General features: G+C 45.9%; 1 protein-coding gene across 1 annotated transcript in view; it reads left to right on the top strand.

Moving 5' to 3' along the window:
* Positions 1 to 11,021, top strand: part of LOC102375971 (lysosomal acid lipase/cholesteryl ester hydrolase-like) — a 29,991-nt gene that overhangs the window by 17,259 nt on the left and 1,711 nt on the right. The window contains exons 7-8 of the mRNA XM_006029005.2: positions 5,069 to 5,140; positions 9,770 to 9,841. Of these exons, the coding sequence (XP_006029067.2) occupies positions 5,069 to 5,140; positions 9,770 to 9,841 (144 nt within the window). The remainder of the gene's footprint in view (positions 1 to 5,068; positions 5,141 to 9,769; positions 9,842 to 11,021) is intronic.

The following is an 11,021-nucleotide window of genomic DNA, read 5'->3' as shown; positions in this document are numbered from 1 at the left end:
GAACTGGTTGCCATATCTGCAGTTGAACATACAGATCTTGGATTCTTCAGTTATCTTCAGACTCACTGATGACTTCCTTTACTACTGGAAGACTTTCATCCCTCATTCAGGGACTGCTGCCACCATTGACTTTTCTTCAAGCTTCACTAGTTCTCTCAGTTTCTAACTTACTATCACACACACTCACATGCACAGATAATCTAGAAAAACCTAACCCCTCCCCAAGTAATGCTTAGCAACCCAAATAGTTCAGCTGTCCTTGCAGTAAGGACTTTACATCAGTGTCTTATCTTAGAGCTGCTCACAGCTATTAATGCTGGCTCTTATAATGAGGGAACTGGTTCTCACAGCTCCCTAAAGAGAGCTCAAGAGTAAAATCTTACTCCTATGTCTCTAGTAAATGCTACCTGCAAGTCTTGGGAAAGTCATTTATAACCAAGTTGCCCAATGGACAGAGATGCTACAAAGCATCATAGGCCCCAGCACTTAGGTGCTTGGCCCCAAAGAAGAATCTACAGCCCCCACCTAGGTTTCCTGTGGGCAGAGAGGGACCCCTCAGAATGAGAGCTACAAAAGAGCAGCAGGTCAAAAAAGTATAGATAAAGTAACTAAGGAGCTGTTATTCACCAAGTCCCAGAATATATTAATTAGAGGCCACTCACTGAAGTTATCAGAAAACAAGTTTAAAACAAACAAGAGGAAGTATTTTTTACATACTACAGTTATCTTCCACAGCCTTGATGGACCAGTGGCCTGATCCAGTATGGCACTTCTTCTATCCTTATGTTCTTACCGTGTGGGGAGTTTGATAAGTGAGCCCATAAGGAATACTGAGTGGGGAGTATGTTATCCAATAGGGAGCCAATGAGGATAGGTCTTAAATTGGCTCTTCTACAATTGGGTACTTCTCATGCCTGGTCTACACAGGCAAGAGTCCTCCCTTGAAATTTAGCACCTAAGCTCATTCTTTCACAGCAAAAGAAAGTCACTTCTGTCTTTTAAAGAAAGGTCACCAGTGGCACTGTTGTCATGATACCTTCCTTCCCTTTCTGTAGCAGAGCAGTGGCTAGCTTTCCCACCCAGAATATGAAAGTAGAAAAGTGTCTCTGCCTGAGGGGCTTCCGGCCAGTCTCCAACATCTCAGGAGACTACTCGCATCACCAGGCTATGGGTTATCCTCTAGGCAAGGTTGGAGGCACTCTGTCTGTAGTTACTTATATATTTGGGCCTTAGCCCCTGTAGGTATAACTACCATGCGGTCATCAGAGATTGATTACTTGAGGCCTAGTCTGGTAGGCAGGGAAGGCACAACTTCAGTAAGGCAGAAAAGAGCTTCTTACCTTTTCCTCTCTCTGCCTGAAGTTGTTGTTGTTGTTGTTGTGCTATTTGGCTTGGAATAAGCTGTTTCTGTCAGGCTGAGGCCTGAGGTTCAAGGTCTGCCTGGCACAGCTACTCATCCCAGTTTGCCACCTCATCAGTAGCACACTGGGGCAGACGCTGGTAGCCAGAACCCTCCATTTGGGCCTAGCAACACATCTACCCTCTGCCACCGGAGTGGTCAGCCAGGGTCATCTGACCCTTTACCCCTTCTTATATAAGCCCCCAAAATAGAAAAGGAAGTGTCTGGACAAGAAGGCTCAACCTTGTACCTAGGTTGCTGCACCCTTGGTTGTTGTGCCTCCATTGGCTCTCTGGTAGATGCTCCGTGTAACAGGAGGGATGTCAGGGTCACCGTGCTCTCCCCTGCCTCCTCCTTTACCGTGCCAAGCTGTCGTCTTGCACCCTCTGATTCTCGCCCACCACGTCTTTGATTTTATATATTTTTATAGGGAGGCTGCTTTCTGTCCTCTTGGCCATGGTTCTCTTGTCACGGTTCTACTGTGCACCCAAGCCTTATGGGCTATGCGTGGCTCTTACCACCCCAATACCACGCCCCAAGCCTCACAGATGTAATGGACGTTATTCTGTCCCTCTCTCTCTCTCCGTGCCCTCTCTGGCACTCAGGCTCTCCGCAGTCTCTCAGTCTCTCAGGGCCTTCTCAGTAACGCTGCCCTTCTCTCAGGGCCTTCTCAACCGCCCCTCTCTGGGGCTGGGGTCTATGCACCCTGAATGCTGCACCTTCACTGGTGCCGGGGTCCCCACTCTACTGTGAGTCCCCTATGAGGCCTCCTCCAACCCCTAATAGCCTCACCCAAGCCACCGGTCTAACAAATAACAACACAAACATAAGTCCCTGGGCTACAACATAAACACAAGCTGCCCAGCTATAACTACACTCATGCCTACTGGGGATTCTCTATCCTGCCGCAGTGACAGGCGCTGCCTCCGCATCCGGCTTCTCTTCTCTTTTCTAAACCAAGAGCTCCTTCTCTGGCTGCTGGTAGAGCAACTGCCTCTGGCTCCCTGCCTGTGCTTTATATGGGGGCCAGGCCCTGCCCCTTCTCATCAGCTGACTAGGCAGGTGGGGGGCATTATTTCCCACTGGTTGCCTCAGCAACCGGCACCTGAGGGATCATCCCGGCTCTCAGAAGCAGGCACCTTAGTGCCCTGCTACACTCTGGATACTTGTCCCAGCTTGCCCGTGGAACTTGAGTTTGACCCTTTGTCGCTCTGACCTGACTCTGGTTTGATCTTCTAGATACCTGACCTGGGTGGCCACCTGACTTGGCGCTCTGCCCAACCTTCTGGATCTCTGACTCCATTCCCCAGACAGATCTCTTGGCTTCTGGTTCCCTATACTCAGACTCTGCACAGTCCCCTTGGATCTTGCCTACTTCTCATAACCATGTACAGTTAAGACAGTCCCCTTTGGAGCAAAGATTACTTGGAAGCAGGAGCTGGATTATAGCAGAAGCCCTGGAAACAAATCTTGTGTAAATTCTACATAATTCACAAAGGGACCCATGTGTAAATTTAGAGTGGACACAGGTACTCCTGTCTACCAGGTCCTACCCTTCACTTTCAAGATTGGAAAACAAAATTTGACTGGCATTTAGCCTCAAAAGTAAGCCAGGAAAGGAGGAAATACGTTATCTCCTGTGTCTAATGGATCCACAGACTGAAAGTACCATGCTGTCTTCCATTATATCAACTGAAGAAGCAAAACTGTCTAATAGGGCTATGCGAGGCTTCGGACAGATCTTCGGATCTGGAGAAACTTTGGATGCTATGGGGTCTGAAGCAGCACGTCCGGGTGGAAGTGCTGCCTCGTTCGGCTTCCCGAAGCGGTTCGGAGCTTCCGAAGTGCTTTGGAGACGCTTCGGAGATCCAGCCATAGGGTATAATGGGAAAACAATAAAATATCTATAACTTTGTTGTTTTTTGTCCTATTTGGATGAAATTTTCAGGGGTGGTAGACTCTGCACAGAGGATGAAGCTTTGAAGCTTGCCAAGTTTCAAGAAGATTGGTGCAGGGGTTTGAGGGGAACTGCCCCTCAAGTGCAGACAAGCAAAACTCATGCCATGGGTGCCGTGGGACTGACTGCGTCTGTCTTGGGGCGGAGAGGGGAGACACTACTGCACGCCTGCCTGCTAAGCTGCTGTGTTACCAGTTACCAATCAATCAATCATGATTCACTCAGGGACCAGGGACTCAGGGACCAGCTCAATACACAGGAGCTAGCTACTACATAATGAGCATCAATTAGCACCTACAAAACCAGGCTAAGGAGAGGAAATAATCAATACAGACAATCAACTGCTGCAAGACAGAAACAGTCTTGGCATGAGTTTTGCCTGTCAGTAGCTAGGGGTGCAGGGCTCCAGAACCCCCCTGCACCAATCTCCTACACAGCTGGCAGGTGTCAGAGCAGGGGCCACCACCCCTGCAGCTGTCACCCTGCTGCGCCTTAACACACGCAGCGTCACCCATGGCACGAGTTTTGCTTGTCTGCAGCTTGAGGTGCAGTTCCCCCCAAACCCCTAAACCTATCTCCTTGAAACTTGGCAGGATTTGTGGCCTCAGTAAGAGCTACCACCCCTGCAGTTTTAACCTCCCTCTGTTGTAACACACAGCTGTGATACAAGTTTGGCTTTCAAGAATTTGGGGTACAGTTCCCCCCAAACCCCTGCATAGATCTTCTTGAAACTTAGCAGGCTTCATGCGCTCAGCAGAGACTACCATCTCTGCAAGTTTAATCCAAATTGAACACCAAAAACCAAAGTTATAGATCTTCCATTGATTCCCTATGGAATGATCTTCCATTATACCCTATGGCCAGATCTCTGAGGTGGCTCTGAAGCTTCGGAGCTGCTTTGGCCGGATTGAGGCAGAAACCTGGTCCAGAGCTCTGGATCAGATCGTGGCCATCCAAAGTGGCCAGATCCAAAGCCGGATCAGATTGCTGCCGACTCGCACAGGCCTACTGTCTAATGCCTTTGTGAAGTGGTGATAGTGCCTAATGTCTCTCACTCTCTGTATGATTTCCTGTATTCCAATACAGAATAGACAGAAAGACCTATACAGAAGGAACTCTTAGAAATTAAGAAAATCCTCTGCTGCACTCCATGTTAAGACAATGAAACCAACCACTGTTCTGGCTAGCACATCTTATATGTTGGGAACTGGCCTTTGTCAAAAACAAGATAAAAGTGATGTGAGAGCTGTAACGTATGAATCAGGAATGTTGTCCACCATGGAGAGAGAAAGTAGGCTCAGACAGAAAACAAAGCTTTGGCATTTTTATTGTTTATGCATACCCCTCCCCACCCTTGCTTTTTCTTAAAGCATTTCCAGTTTGCATGGAATACTAAGAGATTCATAAGACCAAGGAAGGAGAAGGGAGAAAGAATTAAAATCTGTCCCATCGCTACTTTTCCTGCATGTATGGATGGGCCTTGTGTGTTGAAGTAATTCTTTGTGCCCTGGAGGCCTTCTAGTAATCAAAATGCTATCACATAATACAGTATTTAGTTTTACCTATTATTTCATTAATATATAAATATACTCCCTGTTTTTATTGCATCCTGAAGTTTTTAATTAAGTGCTGATCCAGGTCCTTCATATTTTAATTTAACCTCATCGTCACATGAAATTCTATGTTTATGATAATCAATATTTTCATTTTAGAGTCGTGCAGATGTATATGTAGCACATGCCCCTGCTGGAACAGCTGTGCAAAACATACTACACTGGCATCAGGTATTAATTATCTCTTGAAATGTACCAGGACCTCAGCATATATTTTATGCAGGCTAGATGCAACTGAAATGAGTCAGGGTTAGAATATGTGTGTAATCCTCTTGCTCATTTTATCTTATTATATATCAATACATATATTTACCAAGGAGAGGCAGGTGTTTGTTACAGCCTTTGTTAAGATGATTTCAATTTTGAAACTATTGGGAAATAAAGCATAGTCCCTACAAGTTTAATACATTGGAAAGACAATGGAAACTTGGTGAGAAAATGGAAAATAGAAATGGGAGCTTAATGGACAGTTGGATTACATTACTGGCATCATATCCTTTTTATCTGCACCCAAGGAATAAAATACATGTTGCTCAAGACTGCAGGACAATCCTAAGACTGGAGGAAGCTTTTGATAAGGCAAAAATTCTTTGAGAGCTGTTTGTCAAGTTGAAAAGCCGCTTGAGAAACTATATTTGGGATATGCAATGGCATGGCTTTATCTCATATTCCGATATAAGAGAATTACCTGCTTGTCATTTTGCTGAAACGTATGGATTTGTACAAAGTAATATACAATAGTAATTAGGACTAAGACAACACATTCCTATTTCCAAAAGGAAAGATTTCTACATGAGGTGCCTAAAGAACAGATTTTCAAAGGGACTTGGGTACTGAAATCCAGAACATAGGTCCATAAAATCTTGTAGTTACATAGAAGGGACCTCAGAAAGTCATCTGCTTCAGTACCCTGATAAAAGCAGGATCTTCTGTGTCTGAAGTATCCCACACAAATATTGCCTAGCCTTCTATCAAAAACTTTCAATGATGGTGATTCCGTGATTTCAATCTCCCAGGCTGATCTGTCAAGCATTTCACTATATTCAGAGTTACAGTTATTTTCCCTATTATCTAATTTAAGTCTGTTGTTGCAATTTTAGGCCATTATTTCTTTTCCTGCCCTTTATGAGCACAGAAAACAGTATGCTTTTTATAGCAATCTTCTTTTTGTATTGGAAGACTCTCCGTAAATCGAACTCTCTTCTCAAGACAAAATAATACCTTTTCTTCCAACTTTTCTGTGTGTGTCATGCTTTCTGAGTGTGCAGGCAGCAAAATCAGCTACTTTGATACAAGGATTTTGTAGCAGGATATCCTTTATTGGATTCACAGCATAGTTGAGATAGAGTTGCAGTTTGTCCAGTAAAAGATATCACACTAAAGAAATACTGACTTCTCCTATCATTCCTGGGAGATCACGGCCATAACATCACTCCATAACATTACTTAGATACTTATGATTCTGCAAGCAAATGAAGTCTTTTAAGTACTTAAACTTCTGCTGTTGGGCATGAGTCTGGTCTGAAAATGCTGGTTGATACATTCATTTTAAATATGAACTGCTGAAATGGTGTGTTTATAAGGGCCTTGTTACAGGGTAATTTTGGGTGACTCCTGGAGCTATTAACACCTGAATTATCTGCACATTTAACACCTGAAACACATTTCAAGCACTTGTTAGGCAGCTCAAAGGTATGCCATTCTAGGGCATGATTATCTCTCATAGTGTTACCCAACTTGTGTTACTCTAAGGTATAGCCACTCCAGGCTGCACTTTAGTGTAAACACCCCACCTGCCCCCTTCCCCCACTAGCCTCAATCAGGCCTGTGTCCTTGCCCCACCCCCAGCTCTCTCCACTATCCCAGATCCCTGCTCACTGCCCCCTCCCCACTCCCTTGCCCCCTCCCACCCCCACTGCTAACTTGTGGTTACCCCTGCTGTGCTGTCTGTCCCGGGGAACCAGGCAGGGGAGGACCACAGTGGGGAACGGGGGTCCGGAAAAGGAGTAACCCTCCCTGTCCAGCCTTAGCAAAAAGCAGCCCAGCACTAGTGGCAGCTGTGGCCAGCCAGGCAGGTTAACCCTTCCCTGCCTGCTCCTTCAAGACAGAATGTGTGGGCAGCCACAAGAAAAGAAGGGGGTGGGGGTGAACCCCAGGAGTGGGGGAGGGCAGGGAAGAACCACAGTGGTGAACGGGTGTCCGGAAAAGGAGGATAGGGGTATTCTTATCTTTCAGTCCTCCAGGCCTATGCTGGCCTGAAGTGCAACTGCTCCAGAGTCAAGCTAGCACAGGGGCAGGCAATTATTTTGACTGCAGGTCTGCTTAACGAGTTTTGGTGAGCCATGCGCTGGTGGGCAGCAGCACCTGTGCAGGCACGAGCACCCCAAGCACCTGCCTGTTTGCTGCTGCCAGCAGTGGGGGCTGTGTAGCATGGGGGAGAGTGTGTGGGAGGTCCTCACACCCTGCCCACCCGAGCTCTATGCTCTCAGTGCCCCCCTAGGCACAGGCTCTACGCTGCCTCCAGCCCCAGTCCCACACTCCTGCCCAACTTCAGTTCCCTGCCCCTGCCCTCACCCCCGCCACTTCCACACCTAGTGCCCAGAGTGAGTGGGACACCAGGGAAGCTGAGCAGATCCCCCAGCAGCTGCAGCAGTGGCAGCAGCAGTCCCACCTAGAAGCTGCATGTTGGCTGGGCTGTGCTTTTCTGCCCACTAGGGTGGGAGTGAGGCACACAGGCTGGGTGGGGTACAATTAGTTGGTGGGCTCCTGAGGGCTGAATGAAATTGCCTGGCAGGCTGGATTCAGCCCATGGGCTGTATTTTTCCTGCCTCTGAGCTAGCACTAACGCCATTCAACATTTGTGCGTCTCACAGTGTAACAAGGCCCTAAGTAGTTGTAACTTCTTGTGCCCAGAACTCCCTCTAGTGGCCCAAATGCTGTCAAGTAATATACCCAATGGCCCCAAACTGTTCAGCACTCAAATTCCAGTGAGATCCTAATTGTAGGCATCACTTCCCACTTACATTGCCTATGGAACCCCTCTTGTGGGTCTCCTCAGAACAAAGCTACTAGACCTGATCTTGCATAAAACATAGCCAGGAGGAATAACAGTGGAGTCCACATACACAACAAGCCAGTGGTAGGACACCATCCATCTAAAATGTGCAGAGGACAGCTTGGATCTTGAATCCCCCAAATGCCAGTTGCAGGCTGTAACAATTGGAGTATTGGAGAGCACAACCTCCTCCTCTCTTTTTTGTAAAAAGAACTGAGCTGGTTCAGGTGCCCAGCTTCTGTAGATAGTTTATGCCTCCTCTTGCGCAGAGTTACTTATTCCACTTAACTGCCTTTTGAGCTGTGAAGAGTAGGTCCTACACTTCTTCTGAGCCTACTGGCTTAGGTGGCCTCCTGGTCAGCCTGCTGGCTTTTTACTCACATTCTGAGGCACCTAACTTTCCCAGTCTGTTTTATAAGGAACCTGGCTCAATACTGAGAATTACACTGGGAATCTTAGGGGGCCCTTATGGATTTAGAAATAGATTGAGAAGAGAACTTGGCACATACTTTTAGGTGCCCATGCCATGGGGTATATTCTACAACCTGTGCTTAGCAGCTGAGCTCCCTATCAAGAATGGAGAGAGTTAGGCAGGAACTTCAAGAGGAAGTTGAATTGTCTCCCCCATCTCCTGAGTGAATGGTCTGTCCCACTGATCTCTCATGTATAAGTGGCAGAGCCTCATCACATCTTCAATGTTTTAAGGAAAAAGCAAAATTTACTCTGCTTTTACAAGAGAAGTTGTAGGTCTCTGCCTCCAGGAGTTCTGGGCCTGAGAATCCAGAGTGGAGTGGAATCTCCTAGTAATGCTTACTGGGGCTTAAATTCTCGAGCAGGGTGGGATTAAGGTGAGACCCTGTTTTCGCAGTTCTTTATTGTGAGAAACTATAGGTGGCTGACCACTCAGTTTGCCATGGAACCTCATTTTTAGGCTCCTAACTTTCCCTTTGTTTTGAATTGGGAGCTGAGTCATGTACCTCAGGGCTGGAGACTCCAGTATGAGTACCTGCCCCAGAAAGTTACGTGTAACATCGGTCAGCATCTGACATGCATATCTTTCTTTGGGCTTGGGTCCCGGCATTACTGGAATAAAAATATTAAACATTAATCACTGTGTACATCTCTGTTTCCTAATTAGAGGCAGGGGGCAGAAGGGAAGGCTGACCAAGAAAACACCTTTCTTTGAATACAATTTTAGCTGGAAAATTTTTTAATTTACCAAAATTCTTTATAACTATGTGTTGAATAGTTTTGGCTGCATATGATATGGAAAAGGTAATTTTTTTTCAATTGTGTTTTGTTCTGAAATGTTTCTAAACTTAGTTTATTAAAAGGTTCAGAAAGAAAGATTTGGGTAGATGAAAGCATGTTGCTTGACTCAAATTAAACACAAGAGGTACTTGAGCTTAATCTTTCCATCCTCTTTGCTGAGACATTTGAGAAGGGCTTTTTAAGATGTTCACAAGGAACTGATAAAGACCATTACCTCATCCTAAGGAGGCCACCAAATAATATCTCATTTGAACCCGTTTCCATTTGCTGTCTGCAGCATCCAGAATACAGCCAGAATGCAAATATTCTCCCTATTGTAAGTATGTGTAACTGCCAGTAAATTAGTAGGAGCTTTAGGTGTGCTGGAAAGAAGATTAATGCAATGGACTTGACAAGTGAAAAATACTGTGTTCTGCTTTTTATCTCCTAATGTATCCTGCTTTTGAGTCTAATTACTGATGTGTAATTACCAGGTATGCCGTGCAAAGCAATTCCAAGCTTATGACTATGGCTCTAAAGTAAAGAATATGGAGAAATACAATCAGGTAGGATGATATGTTTTTTGTTGGAAAATGATGAGGTCTTTGAAAAAAATATTAAAAAAAGAAAACTTAAAACAGAACCAGAGACCTAAAGTTATAGTAAGATAAGGGAAACCTACTTTCAAATGTTTCAATGGTACTTCTACAGTTGAGTGGGCAACCTGTGGCATCCCTGCCATGAGGGCATGGGAAGTTGGTGTGTGGCACATGAACCCTGAGTGCTCAATTAAGAGAGGTGCTGGAAGACAAGCCTAAGGCAGAACACTCTGTGGGGCAGAGCAGGGGAAAGGAATTCAGGAAAGCAGACATGTCAGCTGTCACTGTAAAGAGATAGGTTAACCCTGCAGGTCAGGCCCTGCAGCCACCACCAAAGTCAAAGCTGTGGATCTTTGCGAGCATTACAAAACTGGCAATTGTGCAGTCAGGGAAGAATTAACCTGGCTTTTGGTGCTGTCATTTCCTGTTGCATCCTATCCCTGCTCTGCTCTGCACAGCAGCAGCCAGAGGTTGGAGTACCCTAGCCTCCATTCCAGAACCCCAAGGCACAGACTATCAGGTATGTCTCTGGAGTGTGGGATGGATCAGAGTGGCACTTGGGGACCAGCAAGAATTTGGGGGCAGGGGGGTGAAGGGCAAGAGGCAGGGAGCTAACTTGTGGCACAACTGCCAAAAGGCTTGGCTACCACTGCTTTACAAGGGAAAAGTTAAACCAGCATTACTCAGAGAGGCGGTGGAAGCTCCATCCTTGGAGGTTTTCAAAACTCAGCTAGACAAAGCCCTGGCTGGGAGGATCTAGCTGGTGATGGTCCTACTTTGAGCAGGGGGTTGGACTAGATTACCTCCTGACATCACTTCCAACCCTAACTTTCTATGATTCTATAAGGAAACAGAGGCAGTAGTTCTTGGGAACCCTGTAATGGAAGAGGTGATTTAATATAGATATGTCCAACTGTAAAAGGTTATTAAGATGCATAACTGACTGTTACAAGTGGACATTTATTGTCAAATGAGTCTCGGGTAAGCCTGCTAGGGCCTCCTAGAAGAAACAATCACAAAGAAAGAAAGATGTAACATCTCACCTTACCTGTTAGTTGCTGGTAGACTCTTGGTGGGTTTTGTTGGAAAAAGGAAAATGTACAGTATGGTTCCAAATGAAATGGGGAGAGGCTGTGAATGTAGGGAA

The sequence above is a fragment of the Alligator sinensis genome, unplaced genomic scaffold, assembly GCF_000455745.1.
Source record: "Alligator sinensis unplaced genomic scaffold, ASM45574v1 scaffold557_1, whole genome shotgun sequence".
In the NCBI taxonomy this organism is placed as follows: Eukaryota; Metazoa; Chordata; order Crocodylia; family Alligatoridae; genus Alligator; species Alligator sinensis.
Note: the sequence above shows the minus strand (reverse complement) of the source record. Positions and strands in the feature narration are given on the sequence as shown.